The sequence below is a fragment of the Sphaeramia orbicularis genome, chromosome 5, assembly GCF_902148855.1.
Source record: "Sphaeramia orbicularis chromosome 5, fSphaOr1.1, whole genome shotgun sequence".
Classification (NCBI taxonomy): Eukaryota; Metazoa; Chordata; class Actinopteri; order Kurtiformes; family Apogonidae; genus Sphaeramia; species Sphaeramia orbicularis.
The window spans coordinates 46,009,280-46,031,241 of NC_043961.1; the positions used below are offsets into that span (position 1 = coordinate 46,009,280).

General features: G+C 35.3%; 2 protein-coding genes across 2 annotated transcripts; both read right to left on the reverse strand.

The window, feature by feature from the left end:
* Positions 1-344: 344 nt before the first annotated feature.
* Positions 345-7,583, reverse strand: LOC115419937 (odorant receptor 131-2-like). Its single transcript, XM_030135008.1, has 4 exons — positions 7,438-7,583; positions 6,312-6,452; positions 858-1,119; positions 345-722 (listed from the first exon to the last, which is right to left on the reverse strand). Exons 1-4 carry the CDS (start codon positions 7,581-7,583, stop codon positions 345-347), a joined length of 927 nt encoding a protein of 308 aa, XP_029990868.1.
* Positions 7,584-8,628: 1,045 nt separating this feature from the next.
* Positions 8,629-15,723, reverse strand: LOC115419938 (odorant receptor 131-2-like). The gene is made up of 4 exons (XM_030135009.1): positions 15,527-15,723; positions 13,113-13,251; positions 10,465-10,890; positions 8,629-8,886 (listed from the first exon to the last, which is right to left on the reverse strand). The coding sequence occupies exons 1-4, from the start codon at positions 15,721-15,723 to the stop codon at positions 8,629-8,631; spliced, it is 1,020 nt and encodes a 339-aa protein (XP_029990869.1).
* Positions 15,724-21,962: the final 6,239 nt, after the last annotated feature.

Below are 21,962 nucleotides of genomic sequence, written 5' to 3' on the forward strand. Positions count from 1 at the left end.
TGGTTGTGGTGATTGTTGCAGAACACTTAAGTTTATAGACGAGGGCTCATGTGTTTTTCAGCTGTTTATTTGTGCACATTTTCTCTCTTTATCTTTCTTATTTTAGCACTTCAATAGACCCTCACCAAACTGGTATCATTGCATTGCTTTGATCTCTGAAGCCCACATATCAAAGATCCAAATGATGCCCTGGCCAAGAGGACCAAGCTCAATATGTGATGAGTGAGAATGTGTAGTATACAGCAGAAACAATGGATGGAGAAAAAAAGGAAGATCTAGGAAAAGGTTTATTCAATCATAGTAAGGGATCCAATACACCTCTAAACACCTCAGAACTGTTTGGATCACACTGTGACTTTGACTTTCTTCTCAACAGGGTGGAAGCATCTCCTGCAGAAGTGCATCCTAATGTGATTGTTAAACTTCTTGTCTCTGACTCCATAAATGAATGGGCTGAGCAGACGTGGAAGAACATTGGAAAACAGGAAGGTGACAAACAATATCTTGGTGCGCTCCTGAGGTTTAATAGAAATTAAGATAAGATTGATGACAGGGGACATGTACGAAAACATGCAAAGCAGGAGTTGGACTCCGTGAAGCAGGATGGTGTTGAGGGCATTTCTGGCCAAGACCTTTTGGGAGCCGGAAGCTGACCGTGCAATACAGATCACCTTCAGATAGGTGACCATCAAAGTCAGGAGGACAGAGGAGAAAAGAAGGGCCTGAGGATGTAAAAGATGGGGAACAGAGGGTCAGCTTCATTTGCTACAAAAAATAAACCATCAACTAAGAAAATGTACATAAAATGTTGTACTTTCACCAAAAAGTGAAATAATGACCATGCTGCAGAATTCTACCTGAGTAATCTTCTTATGTAACTTGTGGATTGGTGTAGAAAACACATAGGAAGAATAACAGATGAAATTGCTTGTGATAAGTGGGAGGGGTTGGCTCAAAAGGAGGATTAAATCTGTGAAGACAGGAAGAAAGGAGATGACCCATATCACAGCAATCAGAGCGTAGGTTCGCCGCACAGTACAGATCTGAGTGTGACGCAGAGGATAGCAAACAGCAATGTACCGGTCCACCGCCATGCCTGCCAGGTTCAGAGGACTGACCCTGGAAAAAACACAGAGAACACGCACAGTAAGGATTTTAACAGCTCTCTCTGATCACACATGACAGAACCAATTATAGTAATGGGTTTACAATATTCACTGACTCCACAAGACATCTTAAAATATATTACACGTTTGACCTCAATGACTACATTTACGTATTTATAATGTCATCATTATTAAAAAGACAAAATTCCTGATAAGCTGTTACATTATTGATGAAAAAAAAAAAATCCACATTTATTTTGTTTTCATACAACTGTTTTTATTTTTAATTTATTTAAGTAGAGGTTATTTTAGTGTTTTAGTGTGGAAGATGTTCCATTGTGTGATATGATCTAACACCTTCCAGAAAATGGTCAATTTTTAATATTTGCTCATATCCATAAACTGGTTCATAATGTTTAACAGTACGAGTTCAATAAGTTCATGGCCTCATCCAGAAATACTGGTTGTTATAATACAGGATGTTACATTCTTTCGTGATGGGATAGTGATGCTTGAACATCGATGGACCAAGTGCATTGCTGTAAATGGAGATTATGTTGAAAAATAAAATATAAATTATCAGTCTGTGTTGTTCTGTTCTGGGTGAGGCCATGAACTTATTGAACGGCCCTCGTAGGTGTGTTCCCCATTTTGACCTTTGTGAACTTTTCTGTGGAGCATCCATCTCTGCCAGAGAGGTTGATTGTCTTTCCTCCAGCTGGGCATAAACAGGGAATGTGTGGTAGTTTTAATAAATAGTACTCTACGTTGAATTCAACATTCATATTATTTAAATTGTAAAAAATTTGAGTGGTAAAAAATATTTATGATATTGAGTAGACTTTAATTATAGAGTGAACAATGAATTTCCTCATTTTTTGTCACTCATCACATATTTTTTACCCCTTCTTTTTTTTTATTATTTTTTTTATTTGAGAGGTAAATACAGTTGAATGATACATTGATTAGTTATTAAGTTATTGTTGCTGATATAAAAATAAGCATAGCATGTGGTTCCCATGAAGTGCATTTAGTGCATTTATTATTATTATTATTATTATTATCATTATTATTATTATTATTATTATCAGAATTAATCAAAATCCAAATTGGAATACTTTATTATTGTTGTTATTATTATTTATTTTATTTATTGAAAAATTTGTAAAATGCACTAAAATTAATTAATTCTTTCATTTTTAGTTAAATCCAATGTTACCTAGAGCTTTAGTAGTCCTAAAATCTAAACTCAATCAACAATGTATTTGTATTTAGTAAGTCTAATGAAAGGTTTTGACCAATATTTAACAAGTTTGATTCTGTTTTCCCAATGAAATTAATATCACATGTTTAGCTTAACTGAGTACATTTGATTTAACTTACAATATACATTTAATTAATATTTTACAACTTTACATCTACTCAATATTACTTGTTTGCTATAATTTTTTAAGTAGCCAATTTTTTAAGTAACCAATTTCAACATATACCTGTGGTGTCAAAGTATTGACATTACAGGTATATGTTGAAAAGTCTTATATCTTAACTTTTGTAACATGACGCTGTAGAAGCCAATAACGTAATAACGACCCATAATGTATTAACGACCTATAATGCAATAAATTTGCCATTTTTAAAATGTAATAGGCCAATAACGTAATAACTGGCCAATAACATAATAAAAGTCCTGAACCGATAACATAATAACTTTTGGTCAATAACGTAATAAGTTATTACGTTATTAACTATATTATAACTATGTTATAACTTATTACGTTATTGGCCTGGTAAAAAAAAAATTCTTTGCAAATGTAATAACTGAGCCAATAACGTAATAATATATTAATATCACTGTATTTAAGTTTCATTTATTAGATATAACTGTGATAAAATCTCCCCCCCCACCCCTCTCTCTCTCTCTCTCTGTCTCTCTCTCTCTCTCTCTCTCTCTCTCCATGTATTTGTCTATTTAACTTGATGGTTAAAATGGTCTCTAGTCCTGTCTGCTGCGCCTAAGCCTTTCAAACTATCTCCAAACAAAGTGGAAGCACATGTTTGCAAACATAGACAATGGTATGAAATGAAATATGTCTGACATGTATGACATGGAACTCAATCTTGAAGATAGTAATTTTTTTTTTTCAGTTAAAGATTTTTTGATTTCCCATAATTGACCACTAGATGGCAGTGGTGTGACATTGACTTTTTTCAGTTGTCCAAACTTCTTTGCTTCCTTTCTAGCACACATGTTGAAAGGTAATCAGTGATCAGTTTTCTTTGATAAACAGTTCATTTTGTTGAAATTCTTGCATATACCACATACAATCTTATATATTTAACGCAAGAGGATATTTATACGCCCTGATATTATCAAACTGTAAAAGTTAATAATGCTAATAACTAACCCACAGTTAGTTATAGTCAGTTAACATTGCACCTCTTGCACTAAATATATGAAATTAACTATTCACCAAAGAAAACTGATCACTGATTACCTTTCAACATGTGTGCTAAAAGGAAGCAAGGAAGTTTGGATAACTGAAGAAAGTTAATGTCACACCACTGCCATCGAGTGGTCAATTTTGGGAGATCAAAAAATCCTTAACCCTATAACGCCAAACGTATCATATTTGATACATGAGTTTTGAAGCCCTCTGCATGATCAGTGTGATATTTTCTTTCTTGGAAAAACCTGATGTATACAGTTAGATACATGCAATACACAGATAACCCACCAGGAGGGAGGAATTCATTCTCCAGTCATTAATGAGGAAGGAGGCACAGGTGGTTTTTGAAGAAGAACTTTGCCAAGTTTGAAAAGGTTAAGGTAGGAAAACATTTTTATTTTTTTTAATTTTTAATTTTTTTTATTTTTTTACTGAAACCTCAATAGGAAGAGTTACTGGGTTGATGCAATGTGAAATTACTTAATATTTCATAATCTATATTTTAGTAAAACCGTGTTAAAAAGGCATATCAAATTTGATACAGCAGGTATATGAGATCACGTAACTCTAAATCAGTCAATTCTGATTGTATTGCATTTCATGCATTATACATATCATCAAGTAACAAACAGTCCTTTTTATTTTTCAAGTAAACTATATAAATGTTTAAATGGCATAATTTGGTAGATTTAGTGCAAAAAATTTAGATATGGGTGCTTCTATGAAACTGGATCTATTTTGGTATCTGGCACTTTTCCAGCTTTTTGGACCCAATAATGAAAGAGAAATGTAAACATATTTCCCACAGGATGGACCTGATGATGACCTCAGATAAATGCAAAAATCCCAAAATTAATGAATTTTTAATGAAATATCAGGACCCAAATAGGGACATGAAAAGCTACCTAGGTGTCATTTTTGATCTGAAAACATGGCTGTAAATGGTCTTATATGGACTATAAATAAAGACACTGTGTTAAATGTGTCGATCCTAGTGGTTTTTCTAATTCATACATACAGGTTTTTCACTAATCTCAATCTTATTCCAGGTGTCTTTGGGAACCCATCATATCCATTCACATTTCATGCGGAACCTGCCCATTTAAACACGTGTAAATCACAAGTGATTTTGCAACAGTGGTTATTTTTATGAAACACTCTGCCTTGCATATTTACTTCAATTCACAAAATGTACATGTAAGAAAATAAAAAGATATTCAAAAAATAGTAGTGTGTAATTTTCGTTTCCTTTTTACCAGGTGACATGGATTTTTGTATGCACCCATCAAATAAAAATGTATTTTATCTGAAATTTTTTTTATTTTATCTCAGTAAATATTTATTTTTAAAACAGGCCCAAAGTGCTTCCAAACTTGCTTCATAACATTAGTCTACATCTGGTTTGAATTTTTAGCCCCCATGTCCTGTTTTTAGGACCAGTTTCATAGAAGCACCCATATTCAACTTGCTGTATCATGATGATTGATAACTAGGTGGGTGTTGCCATGGTACTATTGGTAGTAACTTCCTTTTTCTTACTGATTTTAACTAAAATACCAATTTAGAGAAAAAATACACAATAACCTGTTTTTGTGTGTGCATGTGTGTTTTTAGATGGCAAAAATACAGTGTTGAAGAAGCACTGAAAATGACTCTGTTATGATTATAATGATATAATTATAAGCTCGCATATGTACAGTAAGAAATGCTGAGTGCACCTCTGTCTGAACAAGGACAGGAACTGTTTTCAGGCCTACCACCATGCAAAATAAAAAGTTTGTGAACCATAAAATTAGTAAAGATAACTGAAATGTTATGTCCTCCAGTGTTCCACTGTACCAGTTCCACTGGTGGATTCCTCATTGCTGCATGATAGTAGCACTGGAAAATGTTCTTATGTATGTTTGGAATTACCAATTTGTTAGAAATGTTTGTGTTGTATTATGTTTCTGTTTGTTCAAAAATGATAATATTTGAGCTCTGAGACACAATGTATCAAATATGATACAAATTGAAACTCACAAATGGAAACTGGTATTTGACTTTTTTTTTTTTTCGTTGTTCAGAAGGGCCAATAAATGCTCCAGTTGTAAAGAATTGGACTTTTCTGTCAATGATTTAATGGTTCAGGCTTCACAGGGTTAACATTTTAAAAATTACTATCTTCAAGATTGAGTTCCATGTCATACATGTCAGACGTATTTAATTTCATACCACTGTCTATGTTTGCAAACATGAGCTTTCACTTCATTTGGAGGTAGCTTGAAACGCTAAGGAGCAGCAGACATTTAACCATCAAGTTAAGTAGGCAAATACATGGAGAGAGAGATTTTATCACAGTTATATGTAATAAATGAAACTTATATACAGTGATAGTAATATATTATTACGTTATTGGCTCAGTTATTACATTTGTAAAGATTTTTTTTTTTTACCAGGCCAATAATGTAATAACCAACCGATAACGTAATAAGTTATTATGTTATTGGCCAAAAGTTATTACATTATCGGTTCAGGACTTTTATTACGTTATTGGCCTATTACATTTTAAAATTGGCAAAATGTATTATGTTATGGCTCGTTATTATGTTATGGGTCAATATTACGTTATTGACTTCTACAGGGGTTAAATATGTGTCTTTGTTCTTAATTTTTTTTATGTCACAAATACAACTAAGTCAATGCAAGAAACAAAGTCAAGCTTTAGAACTAATCATCTGATACTGTATAATACACTTCCTATGGAAAACATACATACTTGGTGGTAGTGAGTAAAACCATGACTATGAGTGTGCAGGAAGGAAAACTCAGGGTGATGGTGTAGGACATGATCTGCAGCATCACAGACAATGCAAGCATAACCATGTCGTTTATCACCAGATGGATGTACATTATGTACCTGCAGAAAAGAAAGAAAAGGACTGTGGTGAAAAACACTCCACGTGAAAAAAGACAGGAGCAGGACAAGGTGTCGGACAAGAATCTGGTCAATTACAGTCGTTATAAACTAAAACTAGCAGTGAGAAAACTACTACCAAAACAAACAAAAAAATAATCACATTAAAAAAACCACAAAAATCTCAGTGAACAATGTGACATGAACCAAAATGTGGACGTAAAATGTTGAAGGTAAAATCAACTCACCAGAGGTTTTGTAAATCATCATTAATATTACCTTTTCACATTCTATTAATCATGCTTATCCTCGTAATACCTGAAATATTCAAACTAGCACTAAATTTGAATTAAAATATGAATTTTTAAAAAAATAGTCAAGTCATCCAAATAATTTAAAGATAGTGAAAACATGATGCCCTTTGCATGGCTAATGAAACTACTCCCAGTGAAAAATAATCCAAACTAAATACAAAATGATATAAATGAAACACTAAATACAAATAAAAATAACAATATGCTCCAAAATCAGATGTAATAACTGTCATTGTCCCACATGGCTTTTTATGGTTTCCACCAGGTCTTTCGGTTCCCCCACCATTAAAAACACAAATAGATTAATTCTCCTGTAAATGCCTCTAACCACAGTACTGATGAAGATCTGGAGTCGGTCCCTGAGCACCTTCATGGCAACTCACTTCTAATGTGTGTTATATGCTATTGCTAAGGCTAATGCTAGGTACAGTGTGTTATTAGGATGGGTAAAATGCAGAAGCCAAATTTGCCTAAGTGAATTTAAAAAAAAAAAAAAGAAAAAAAAAGAAAAAAAAGAAAAAAAGTTAACTGTAAAGGAAAGTTTTACAAATGAAAAATATCAAAAAAATATCAACCTCAATCATCTTTGGACCATTCCCTCCATGTGACCAATCACTTCTCCTGTAAGCATACTCTACTGTCAAAGGCAAGGAAACTACACAGTCCTGCATTACCTGGGATCTCGCTGGAAGACCTCGCTCTTATAGTATGTGTAGACAAAGGCTCCGTTGATGGAGATGATAATACAGCCAAAAGTAAGTGAGATGAAGTTTTTGGTAAATGCCTCGTTGTAGGTGTCCACATTTCTGGTTACATTCATATCGCAATCCTCGCTATAGATGATAAGAAACAAAAGCTCCACTCAGTTAGTGCAGTAACACATTCATAATAAACTCAAGGTGTACAGAATAGATTAAAAACAGCATTTACAATAATGATAACTTAAAGTAAAGTCTGAAAAACAGGCAGGCAAAGGGAATAAAAGAGGAAAAAATCTGAAACACTGGAAGATTAAAAATCATGAATGCACGAAAATTAAAATGTAAAAACAGTGAAATAAAATTCCTATTAGCTACAAACATCAGTCAATGAACACACATCCTAAAACCTAAAAGAACATTGGCTTGAGGAGTTATGGTTCGTAGAAGTATAGCTTGTCTCATAAAAAGCTGTTCTACTGTATTATAATATAATATAATATAATATATATATATATATATATATATATATATATATATATATATATATATATATATATATATACATATATATATATGTGTGTGTGTGTGTGTGTGTGTGTGTGTATGTATATATATATATGAAAGATAGAGGACAATAAAACATATCCACTCAGAAATGTACAAATGTTACATGTAAATTATTAGAAAACTGTTAAATAAATCATGTCAAGGTCTGAGGAATGAAGCATTTCAATTTTAAAACTTCAAATGTGTTATTTGTATTTGTATATCTGTTAAAGAAGTAGAATGCTTTAATTAGTATGAAGAAAGAACTAATGTTTTAGTATAGTGATATAAGTTTTTTTTTCTGTTTTAGATATATTAAGTTGTGTAAACAGAATTAAAGCAGAGTTCAAATTTACCTGAAGGCTCTTTCCACCAGTGCTGCTGTGCATTTAGGACCTTAAAAACCACTGATGAGAGAAGAGGAAGTGATGCTCAATTAAACTTCCCCACTTGTAATGTAGTCCTCTGAGCTTTTCATATAGAAGGGGAGGTGGAGAGTTTGTTCTTTCATGACTGGTCATTGTAATTAAACTTCAACTAACAATGAAACAACAAGTATTTATTGCTGTAAATATAACATCTATTTATGGTTTTAGACCTAAAACATTCATGTGGTTGTTATTTAGTCTCCAAGTTCACTTTTAGCAACACCGGTCTGACCCTGACAATACTTCGACTCCTGCAGGTCAGATACCGGATCCAGTATCTCCTGAACTGTTCGTCCCGAAAACCATAGATGACAGGGCTCAGGAAACGGGGTATGATATAGACGAGCAGGAAGAAGATGTAACGAATCTCCAGACTGAGGCGGGGAAAGAGGGAGATGAGAGCAGCCTGGAGAGAGGGAACCACAAAGGCAAGCATGCACAGCAGCAGCTACAACAGAAGTGTGGAAAGGAAATAAAGAAAAATGTCAATACAAATCACATTTCTAAACTGGTTTGTACCACTGAATGTACCTTTTTTCCTAATCTACTGTTAGAATTACATGTCACTACAGTACATTCCTGCAAACCACAGATATGTATAATTTAACTAAACACACACTAGATTCATCCATTAAGTAATCCATGACTAGAGTCCGACTTTTCAGCAACAGATACCTGATAAGTCATTCTAAAATCCATTTGCTATTGTTTATTGCAAATTTTTTATTTGTTTTATGAGGTCGCAGCAACCTTAACCTTTGACCTTTGGCCACCAAAATGTAGTCAGTTCATCCTTGAGTTCAGATGAATGTTTATGACATTGAGACATCTATTATCTATTATCATCTATCCAGTCTATTCCTGAGACAACACAAACCTAATGGGGACCTGCTGACAGACAAACATTCTTTGTGTTTTTTATATGAATGATAAATAAATTATGTCTCTTGGCTTTCTTTTCTGTTTTGTCTGTCCACACATGAAACTGAAAATCTACAATAAATTTCAACTGAAACATTTACACAGGGTTGGTCTCTCCCATATTGTAATTCTCCTTGAAGAGGATTAAAAACAAACAAACAAACAAACAAACAAAACCTCTTTAGCACTAGGAGATATTTGACTTTTTTTTTCTCCATTTTTCCAGAAATTTATTATTATTGTCTGCTGCATAATATCTATCAACATGATCAATGTTTTGTTTATTTGATAGATGATGTAGATCTGAGAGCATGTTTATATTTCATCTCTAAATCAGCCATTACTGGTGAGTGCTTCAGAAGTCAGATTTGAATGTAGTCAGCAGCAGATTTGGTTTACATTGTTCACTGACTTAAAACCTGTTCATGCTCAGATGACCAAACTGACAGTACTAACACTGAAATTGTATCCAATCCACCAACTTAACAGCAACTTATAGTATATATATATATATATATATATATATATATATATATATATATATATATATCATTGTGGTGGAAATGTTCTTAGGGGGGCCAGGGTCAGGATCTGTAATCTCTGATTGTCTAGTTTTACTGTTAAGTTCAGATATTGGTAGCTCAAGCACAGCTTCCTAACTACAAAGGAAAAAAGTCTGTAAAGATGTGACTTAAATGATGTACATGGTAATATTTAAACCAAACCACAATATTTTCCTGACCTTAATCAAAGTGTGTTTACAGTGTAAACCTTAAACTGCTAGTAGCTAAGATGTAAACTTTGCTCTCTGGTGGCAAAGTTGCACATTTTGTACATTCCGTACACATAGTGTTACATGAACATATCACATCATTCACATCAGCCCGCTGTTGTGACATATCTATATTGGATTTGCCCGTAAACACATTAAATTAAATGGGAGGGCTGTAGTTTACTGGTCCATCTTGAATAATTTAATAGACCGTGATGTGGATGCATCCAGCAGCTAAGGTGTTAAATACACACACATGTAAAATTGTGGCTGTGAAGTCTAAGGGCAACTGGGTCACCACACAGTGTTGCCTGATCAGACAGAGATACCCACCTGTACACCATGAAGCAACACAGTGTTTCTAGCTCTTTTCACTGATGCCAGGCCCATAGAGGCAGCTCGTGCTGTCAGCATGATCTTACAGTAGGTGTAAAGCAATGTCAGAGCCACAAAGGAGAGGTAAGTCCCATCAAACACACAGTTCTTGTAGTAAATGGAGCGGTCACGGAAAAGCAATGAGTGATCACAAAAAATGGAGGTCTGGAAGAAACTGGGAGGCTCTTTGACAACAGTGATGAGCAGGTCAGTGATTGGAGGGGTGGCTGTCAGGATAAGGATGACACAGATGAGGAGCTGGGTGCGAGGGACGGTACACATTTGGCTATAGTGCAGGGGGAAGCAGATGGCGATGTAGCGCTCCACTGCCATGCCAGCCAGGATCAGAGGAGTGGAGCGTGTGGTCAGGACAGCCGTCATGATCTGAGGGATGGGAGGAAATGGTCTTATGGTGGTAAGATGATAATATACTAATCCTTGTCCCATGTCCTGTGGTTCATGTCAACATTCACAGAAGTTATTTTAACCCATGAACACTGTGTGCTACTTTTGTGGCAGTTTACAAATACATTTTTCTCTGAATTTGACCTTTCAATCTTAAGATTTATCAGCACTTATTATAGTATTCTCTGTATTTAGTGTTACCACTTATAGTATTCTCTGTATTTAGTGTTTTTCAGTTAAAATCAGGTATTTCCCTGTATTTAATTCACAGATCAGGAGAAATATTCAAGGGTTATTACATTAAAACAGAGAAAACTGAAGAAAAAGTGACTTTTTCAGTAAAATATATCATTAACTGAACATAAAACAAATGTGTCCATCTACTGTCACTGGTCAAACTCCATGGGTTTACTGGTGAATCAATGTTGCACATTCATTATGGAGCCTCTGAATGTCCAAATGGGTTATATCTGATGACCAAGAAAAGATGACCAACTGCATTTTACACCAGTTATTTACATATATTGATAGGATTTTTGGATCATCAGGTATTAAACATTTTAGATGCTTTTGCTTGCCATTGGATGTGTATTTATTAAAGCAGTCGTTCCCAACCTTTTTTGGCTCGTGACCCCATTTTAACATCCCAAATTTCTGGTAACCCCAGACATTCAAAATGGAGACAATTTTTTTGCTAAAATTAATTTGTTTTTGATCATGTAATAGTTTGCTACACTATGTTGCAAATAAACCTTAATTTTAGACAACATTTAGGCTATATAATGCACCTTTTTGGTGTCTGCTTTTCAGTTTCTCTTGGAGATGTCTTAGCGAGGCCAGGTGGGTGAAGAAATCTTTCCATTCTCTATTCAGTCCAATTTTCTGACTGCGACTGCGGCAGGTTGAAGCAGAGTAACGCACGTGGTCACATGATCAGGTCAATCAAGATATGCCCTCTCAGCTATTATATCCTGCATTTCATTTGAACTTGATTTTTTATTGGGAAAAGTGTGTGTTTTTTTTCATTATAATGAAATATATATTGAATCGTTAAAAAAATCTCTCAGTACATTTTTTTTTAATCAATTACTAGAAATATCAGGCGACCCCATTTGAATTCCAGGCAACCCCACATGGGGTTGAGACCCCAAGGTTGAAAAACACTGTATTAAAAATATTTGTTTATTTTCTGTGTGAATATGTTCACTTCCTGGTTGCAGAGGGCCAACCCAAATGAATGAATTCGTAACTCTAAAACATTTTAAATAACAGGTGAAATGAGGCTGTGCTCAATGGGTTGCCAAGAGGCTGTGAGTGAGATACACACTTTCAGGACCCAGAGTGAATATAGAGCAATTGATCAACCTGTTCCACAAATCACAGGTAATAAAGTTTAGTTCTGTCCAATCTGTTACAACACATTTGAACTGGAATAGCTATAAATCTAAAACAGAATGCTTTGCATTACTTTTGCACCATTTCTAGTTCACAAAAATTCACCCTGTCATTGAATTAAACAATTCTCATCACTTAGGAATGTCTCGTTATGTCTTGAATCTTTTTAATTATTATTTTTATAATGGAAGTACTTTTAAGAGCCTGAATTCCTGTATGTGGCTGTCAAAACAAGTCAGTCTAAAATAACCGGAAAATTAGGAATTAGAATAAAATATTTGCATCATAAATCTGACTCTCATCCACTGTAAACATTCTTACACACACACACACACACACACACACACACACGCACACACACACACACACACACACAGTATACTTGATATATATGCTATAAATACAACTATGTTGCTTTGCCTTTAAACTAAGCCCATGTCAAATTTAATTATATTTCACCAAAACTTTAGACTTCAGTATAAATGGTTTAAGGAACCTGTACCACTGAAACATCCAACTCCTGGAGGCCCTGAAATTCTATGCCACCAGATAGTTCCACTGGGCTGATGTTGTTTAATGTGGGCAAACCATAACTGTCTGAATAGTGATTTCATTTATTTTTAACTCAGTTCACAACTTGCCCTTTGCTAAATAGACAGCAGTTTTGTGCAGCAGTTTTGTTTTTTTTTTTTTAACTGAACTCTGATTAGAATAAGTGGTATAGGATTGATGTAAATGGCTTGAGGGACAATTTATGTATGTGTGTGCTATAAGAAAAGCTATAATATTTAATATAGAGGACTGACCAGGAGGCAGCAAACGGAGGTGTGGATCTTCCTGAAGATGTAGCTGCCTACGTATAAAGCTGTTACAAGGCTGAGCTGCAGAGCGTCATTGATCACCATACAGATGAACATGATGTACCGCGGGTTCTCATAGAAGAGACTAGGGTCGAAGGAAAACAGACACTGAGACACGTACTGTATGTGACTGTGTGGACATCAATAAGATTCTACAAAAAGGAAGCAGTGATATATACATATTGTATTTTGACTAATGTCAAGAACAAATTTCCATGTTTTGTCTGTTCAACATCATTTCATTTGTAAATATGGATTCATTCCTCACATTCAAGCTGTAACACTTTTAAGAAAAAGTCAGAGGATGAGCAGTTTAGGATTAAAAATGAATTGAGTGACGATGGGATGTAAAACAAATCATCTGAGGATTTAAAAACAACATTTGGTCCAAATGGAGTATCTAGGAACAGTGGAATAGTTAGAGCAGTGGTTCTCAACCTTTTTTGGCTTGTGACCCCATTTTAACATCACAAATTTCTGGCCACAGACATATAAAACAGACTTTTTTTTGTTGTTGTCGCTAAAACTGATTTATTTTTGATCATGTACGTCATGGAAGAGTTTGCTATTCTATGTTGCAAATAAACATTAATTTTAGACGACATTTAGGCTATATAATGCATATTATTGTGGGCGGAGGCAGAAAAGCCAGGTTGAGATTACTGCACAAAGTGAGAATTTTATTTTCCTTGGTCAGGATATGTACAGATAGTCGAGCTTGTATTTACAAGTCTGCAAATTAATACTGGAAACACAATAACTCAAACTATGAATTATGATAGAGCTGCAGCATCTTAAACTGACCACAATGAACATTTGAAAGATAAACAGTACCACAGTACTTCAACTTCAGCTTCAGAGTTCATCAAGTCTTTTATGTATTGGGATTGTCTCTCTTAACTCACTATTTTATTTTTTATTTGTAAGTTTTTATTTTTTATTTTTTTTTTATCAATTACTAGAAATTTCAGGCAACCCCATTTGAATTCCAGATGACCCCATGTGGGGTCCTGACCCCAAGGTTGAAAAACACTGACTTAGACTTAAAGTAAAGTAGGGTTGAGGACTGCCAGTTTAACAACAAATGTGTAATAAAACGAATGAAATATTCAAAAGCAACATTTCTAAAAAATAGTAGGGGATTCTGATTCTATTTGATCCTTTGTGGCGCAGAACTGAAAAAAAAGTGTCAGGGTCCTGAATATATTTCAGTGATTAAAGTCTAATCTGAACTCTGTGATCTCTGGTCCTTCAAGATGACACTGCATCCAGAACCATCATTCATCTAGAGCTGATAGAACCACATGGGTTAGGGTTACTGTGGAGAACCTTTGTCAAACACTACTATATGGATTTATAGACACAGATGCTAGTTCAAAGGTGTTTAAATCTTTTTTTTTTTTTTAATGGATAAATCAAACTTTACAGACAATTTTTACATTTCAGTCATTTATTTTCTAATGTTTACTTTGTGTCTTTTTAGATTCTTTGTCTTATTGTTTATACTTAGGTGATTCATTTCATAAACCTTTTGTGGATTTTTTTTCTATCGTGCAAACCAATACATAAATAACATATAATAAACATAACAAAATATAAGGTTTCCTCTTCCTTTTCCTAAAGTTTTACCTGGTAATTTATGGAATATTTTAACTAATTATTCATCTTAATTTGCTCCTGTTCCAACTTTTTGTTCCATATGTTACATTTTGAATGTGGAGAGTGAATCTATATTAACAAATGAAATTATGTTGACCAGATAAAACATGTTGTGCTTATACTGTCTTCACTGAAACAAAAGTCAAAGTACATTTTGACAAAACTGCTTTGTGTTGTTTTAATTTGCATTTACCATAATATGTCACCCACTGCCTATTTGGCAATGGGTGAATAATGTAAAGCTAGCTCAGGTGTTCTACACTAACAAAGTAACATTGCTACTTTGATAAACAAAATACTACTGCTCCAGCACATTGCTGTAATGCCACAACTGCACTTACAATTGACAGACATGTGCAATACCTGTAAGAAAACAGTTTTGTTTTTCCATTAAGACAGAGATTTGTTGTGAGGTGGAGGCACTGGTGGCACAAAATGTGATGAAGGCCTCAAAACTCTGATGTAGTAATCTGCACACTGTTGGACTCCAAATGGACTTTAAAACATTATTTAACGTGGGCCCACACAATAGGAAAAGAAATCCATTTAGAGCCCTACAGTGAACAGACCTTTTGCCTTATATCTGAATACTTCAACCTGGATGTGTGCACATTTGTCAAATTCATCAGATCATCATTCAATATGTCATTCATTAAGTAATTTGACACTGTTATGTGGTGTTTCCTGATGGCTGTATGTACCTGTGTCGGAGGAAGGTATGCACCATGGTGCTGTTGATAATGCTGAGGGTCAGCCAAACCAGCATGGCCACTATATTCTTGGTCAGAGCATTAGTGAAGCTGTCTTTAGGGAAAGCTACAGCCTCCCCCATCAGAGTGGAGCCAGTGTTATTCAGCAGGGAGGCATATAGTGAGTCTGAGGAAGTGGAGTTGAGCATCATAGACATCTACCTGCTCATCACAACCTGAGGAAGAAACAGAAGTACAATAAGATATTTCTTACAGACATAGAGACAAAAAATTATGTTAATATATTTATCTATTCTCTCAGCTCTACCTAGCATTACACATCCAGTATATAAATGGAATTTCTGTGGTAAAGTAAATTTACAAAGTCTTTATGCATCTATGTATCACTGTACTCATCACAGTACAAGAAATAAGCACAATTCCAATTCTCATGACTTGCTTCGTCACAGTAAAAGTTAACATCAACCATTCCCGATTTGTACATTATTGTTCTCATAGTGTCCACAGTTCAAGCAGCTTAAACTCATGTAAATGAGAAATGCAGGCCATCTATGAATTCACAGTTGCAGGTTTACAGCATCTACAACTAATTTTAAATATTAATACAAATAAAAATTTGCGGAAAACATTATAGCACAAAAACCTTAACAAAGAACATGAAACAAAACTGTTGAGGCACTGACAAATTCAGTGAGCTACATGTGCCTGTTGGGTCATATTTAAGGCCACTGGTGTGTGTGTGTGTGTGTGTGTCATCTGATGTTGTTATAGGGATAGGATGAGGGGTTGTAACATCACTGTTATCTGGATAATTAGTTATCTGTTTAGGATCCATGTAAAGAAACATATGTTCCCCGAGGAAAGAAGAACAGAGGACTAGTGTCATCTGAATATTTTGTGACTGAACTTCAATATACCATGTACACTCATTTATACCAAGTACAAAGTCTATGCATACATTTTTAGAATGACTAAACTAAGTAGTACATAAATAAAAATTAAATCATACCTAAAACACCACATAAAGCATAAATGAAACATGTGTGTCTGTAGAATTTCTGCACTTTGTATTTTATGTTTTAATGTGTTCATAATAGTTTGGGTGATTAATCCATACCCATAGAAACTTTTGAAAAAGACAGACAGACAGACAGACAGACAGACAGAAAGAAAGAAAGAAAGTCTTGCCTTGATCATTACAGTTTTAGGTGCAAATCCAGTGTTACTGAAGTTAGAGGTTTAAACAGTATTGTAATATTATAAATACTGCCCCTTTTCCCTTTTTATTTCACTGCTGTTTTTTAATAGGTATCATAATATATCAAATTATTACATTCAAATTCTGTTTTTGTCACTGTACATCTAAAGATCATAAACCTGCTTCATTTATATCCTCATGACAGTTAAGAACAACCTGACGTGAAAAATTATGAAATTATTCATTTTAAATTGATTAATTTGCTCTTACTTGTAATTGTTACAATTATTTTAAGGCTTTATTAAAGCATTTTGTTTTTGTCCCCCATTTATTTCAATGTAGATATAATTGTTGTTACTTTTTTTTTTTTTAACTCCACTTCTGATGTACACCACCAGGTGATACTCCTCACCTTCTAAGATAGTGGTACCTTTGTCCTCCTACTACCTGCTTCAGCAGCCTGCGCCGGACAATGAGTTAAGTATGTAACTTCACAACAGTCTGGAAAAAGTAAAATATTGCCACATACAGTGGTCAGTTCTGCACCACAATGTTTAAGTCCTTTTTTGATACTGTTTGTTGGTTTTTTCAGTATTGAACTAAATCTAACAAGAAGATAAGTAACTTGTGGCCACGATAATGAAACGTGCACACAAGCTAATAAAACACGAACACGTTTCATTAATTCGTGAGCATGAATTAATGAAACATGTACAATATTTCCCACATTGGCATGACTTGGTTGAAACGAGTTCTCATTTTCCTTAATCAAGTGCTCGCTTTATTTAATTGTAAACAAATCCTGTTCCATTACATGTGCTTCCCATGCCAGAAATGACCCAGTCACAAAAAACATACCAAACGAGAAATTCCATCTCGAGTAAGTTAGTGTTGTGCTTGTAGTGAACACGCAAGTGTTTAACTAGCTTATGATTATAGGATTTTATTAAACAGTGGGAATGGTTACATGATGTTTATTAAATCCGATTTATTTTTCCAGAAGAAATTAATTCAGAACTAAAGTATTTTCTCTTCTGTTTATATGGAAATGTTAAACCCAAATAAAGGTTTACATGAGGTATTAATGAGATAGATAAGTGAGCAAAAGGGTTTGCGCTGCAGTGCTCACGTTGCCTTGTTCTCGCAGCCCTTCTGTTAGCTTAGCTTAGCATAGTCACTGCATTTCCATGGTCAAACGTAGCCAGTTTTTTTAAAGGTGATTTGTAGTCTTTTGTAAGTGATTTTCTGAAATCCGATTCTCCCTAATTATTTCTTTAGATCTGCGACTTACTGAACTCATACAATCTTGGGACTGTTGTGCTGACGGAAGTTAGAAAATCTTTTTGTTGGAAGGGATGCATGCACTAAATTAGCTTTGCTTTACTGTTTTAGTTTTGCATTAGTTTTTATTTCCCAAGATTTTATTACTGCAGTAAGTCACATCGCCATGATGTGAGCCTCAATTTGTGATCATATTGACCCCACCAGACTAAAGTAATGATTAGGGAGAATTGAATTTCACAAAATCACTCATAAAATACTACGAATCACCTATAAAGCCTGGCTACGTCTGACCATAGGAATGAAGCGATTATGCTAAGCTAGGCTAAGCTAAGCTAACGGAAGGGCTGCGAGAACAAGGCAATCTGCACTGCAGTGCAAACTGATTTGCCCACTTATCTAACTCATTAGTGTATGACAAATTAATAAAAAAACAGGGTTTTCCAGGCTGGTAGATACCATCAGAATAGCCCACTGGAACGGTTTGAGTTGACTATACTGCATTGCATATTCTTCCACCAGCACAGAATGTGTGCGTCATCGCGACAGGACAAGACAATGAGCATGCGCAGAATGGCAGGAATAAAGTCCAAACGGAATAAAGGGTTTACATGTCCGAGGAATAATTTAGTTAGGAATTAAAAGGGGATTAGACCAGTGACTTTATTCGGGTTTAAATTTAATCTGAACAATTCTTTTTCAGCTGGAATAAAGTGTTTATATGGGCATCTTAAATAGGATCTAATGTTTAATCAGATTGAACCAGGAATAAAAGTTGTCATGTAAACGCACGGAGTGACAGTTGACCGTTTCTAAATCTCTTGATGCGGGGCCACTGCCACTAATGGAGCTGAGCCTGAAGGACTTCCTCAATGACAGGGGCATCAGCAAGGTTTAACTGACAAACTAGAAAATGAAAAGGTCAATTGTATAATGTATCTGCACAATATAAGCTCCCCAACATCTCATGGGGGGACAGTCTAAAATGCTTTATGTAAAAAAGCTTAATGTAGCTTAATGTCCAAAAACTGCGGTCAATTATCACCAAATTTTGTGTGGACATTTCTAGTCATGCCATCTCTTCAATTTCACCTCTTAAAATCAAAATTAAAACCCCACTTTTATGGATGCTATATGCATTAAAAGTTTTCCTCTCCATAGCCGCACATTATAGAGAAAAAGCTTAATGTTGCCATGTCTGAAAACAGTGATTAGTCATTACCAAATTATGGATGGACATCTCTAATCATGTCAACTTTCACCTGTGCAAAAATCACAATGAAAACCCCAGAATTATGGATGCTGTCCATGTTAATCCTTTTCCTCTCCATGGGCAAAAAAACCCCCAAAACATAACATAGTTTAATCTTAGAGTATTGTTTTTAGGGATGCACTGATCCGATACCAGTATCAGGCATCGGCTCTGATACTCAATGTGTGTATTCGTATTTGTACACGTAAAAGTAATCCAATACAAATGCACCGATACCACTTATGGCCACATGACATTTGCTGTTAAATGCAGCAGGTACGCGGCGGTGAAATAATGTGTGGGGAGTGTGAAGAGTGTGGAGATTTTTCAAAATAAATGACGATGATAAAAGTAACGCTGACTGCAAGTAACATTAAAGACACAGACAGATATGGATGGAGTGTTCTGTCCGTCCTCTGTGTACATTCCATCCATTTTCCAGGTGCTCGCGGATGCGTACCTAGATGGAGAATACCACCAGGAACTGTGGAGGTAGAGGATCTGTTCAAAGAGCGACTGTGTGAATTAATGAAGAACTACTGACAGATTTAATGACAGCTATCTAGGGCTGGGCCGGGGGTATGGAGCAGTGCAGACTGCCACCAGCAGAAGTGAAAATGAAACTTATGGCTCATTTATCTTTTCCCTACCTGCTGAAGCTTCTCTTTTAAACCTTACTAGCGAAAACGCTTCCACAGATGAGAAAGGTATGACACCACCTGCTGATAACACCTAATGCCACATTTCCACTACGTGGTGCTGGCTTGATTCGACTTGACTCAACTCGGCCTTTTTGTGTTTCCATTACAAAAAAGGACCTGGAATCTGGTACCTGGTACTAGTTTTTTGGTATCACCTCTGCTGAGGTTCCAAGACTGGGGACCAGATACTAAAATGTGACGTATAAACACATATAGCAGTAGGTTAATCCACATGATGACAGCCCGCAAAACTACACCATTCAATTAGGAGATTCAGTCATTGGGGGCTGACGTAAAAATTCAGCATGAGCTTGACGAGACAACACGCAACGAGTGAGTTTATCAGCAACTCTCTGAGCAGACGACACGGAAGTAATGCGCTGCATCGCCATGACGTCCAGGCACTGTAAAGTTGATAGTATCCTGTAATGGAAACGGTCTCCAGGAATAGTATCTGGTACCAGAGTCGAGATAAGCTGAGTCGAGTCGAGCTGGTTCCATGTTTGTTATTACTGACTGTCTTCTTCTTAAAAAACTTTACTCTTCTTCATGGTATTTGTCTAGTATGGTTAATTCAGAGCGGTACCCCCTGGTGGATTAATTGAGAAATGCTCATTCCAATATATTAAATGTCAGTAGCAGCACTTTGTTCCAGTCAGACTAATGACAACGACAATAAAGCACATTTACAAAAGGAACTAAGAACTGGAATGGGATTAATAAGTACTCGTGGCGGTACTCGGTATCGGCAAGTACTCAAATGTAAGTACTCGTACTCGTACTAGGTCTGGAAAAAAGTGGTATTGGTGCATCCCTAATTGTTTTGTTGTCATTCATTCAGGAAGTAATAAGGTAGAAGTTAGAGGAACATTGATATATGAAGTAATGGGATGTCAAGAGCCAAATGATTGAACTTTGGCCAGCATGTATTTTATGTTTATGTCCATGGTGCTGAAATACACATTCCTGTAGAGAATATGCTGGAAACACTGACCTGTACTGTTAAACACAATAAAAATTAGGAGTAATAATCAGACATCAAATGAAGAAATTTGAAGTAGAAGGTATAAGAATAGAACAAAGATATACAAGAATAACAGAGGGAACTGAACGTTAAAAACACTAACTGTCCATCACTGAGTGCCTAATCCAAACTGTCCGTCACACACATTCTCTCCATCACCCCAATCTTCGTCACACTGTGGATTCTGCATTATCTCCCTCCAGGTTTTGTGTTGTTTCTTCATGTTTATTTTTCTGTTAATAAAACACTTACCCTTCAGCACTGCATTTGAGTCCAGTCATTCACTCTGTCTTGACAATTTGTTTACAAAAAATGTGCAAAAAATGTAATGTTCTTTTACTGGTTTGTTCATTTTATTACTCATTTTACTCCTGAACCAGTTCTTAATATTGCACATTGTTTTGTATTTGAATTTTAACAATAAGCAGTGTGTTGTTTTTGGAAAAGTATTGTGTGTGAATGCTCTCTACTCCAATATTAGTGGACAAACAATGTCTTGCAAAGTAAGATACAATTCAAGTGCTTGGTGAGAACAATTTGATAACTGTAATCCTCTCTCAATCATGACAATTGCGCAAAAGTTAAATACATCGGGGCATGGAAAGGAGCTGAGGAATACGCAGTTTTCTTTGCAGACAGCCAAGTCATTCTCATTTAGAGGGACAAGATGGTCGTCAGCCCCCCACAGGTGTGATGCCACATACATGACACATCAGGTATGCCAGACGGAGCATCTGGATTTGTAGAGGGGCAGATGCAATGTACATTCCAGATGCCCCTGATGCTGTTTAGCACTTCCTAAAACACACAAACAGCAATGTGTAAAAGATACTTCCAAGAAAAGAACAAATAAGTGAATGGAACAAATTATGTGTTATGTGTAGGTATATAGCCTAAGCACTGTGCTGGGAGTATTTATGCAACCTTTTTACGCCTCTTAAAAGAAAGAGCTAAAATGGCAAAAAGTTGCG

What these genes read in the sequence shown, in the direction of transcription:
- LOC115419937 (XM_030135008.1), bottom strand. Translation starts at nt 7,583, where the DNA reads ATGAATGTAACCAGAAATGTGGACACCTACAACGAGGCATTTACCAAA. An exon ending in GTTTTACTCACTACCACCAA is followed by an intron (nt 1,120 to 6,311) that starts GTATGTATGTTT and finishes TGTTTTTTCCAG; the next exon opens with GGTCAGTCCTCTGAACCTGG. An exon ending in TACATAAGAAGATTACTCAG is followed by an intron (nt 723 to 857) that starts GTAGAATTCTGC and finishes TTACATCCTCAG; the next exon opens with GCCCTTCTTTTCTCCTCTGT.
- LOC115419938 (XM_030135009.1), bottom strand. Translation starts at nt 15,723, where the DNA reads ATGCTCAACTCCACTTCCTCAGACTCACTATATGCCTCCCTGCTGAAT. An exon ending in CATACCTTCCTCCGACACAG is followed by an intron (nt 13,252 to 15,526) that starts GTACATACAGCC and finishes CTTCGACCCTAG; the next exon opens with TCTCTTCTATGAGAACCCGC. An exon ending in TGTTGCTTCATGGTGTACAG is followed by an intron (nt 8,887 to 10,464) that starts GTGGGTATCTCT and finishes CTTCTGTTGTAG; the next exon opens with CTGCTGCTGTGCATGCTTGC.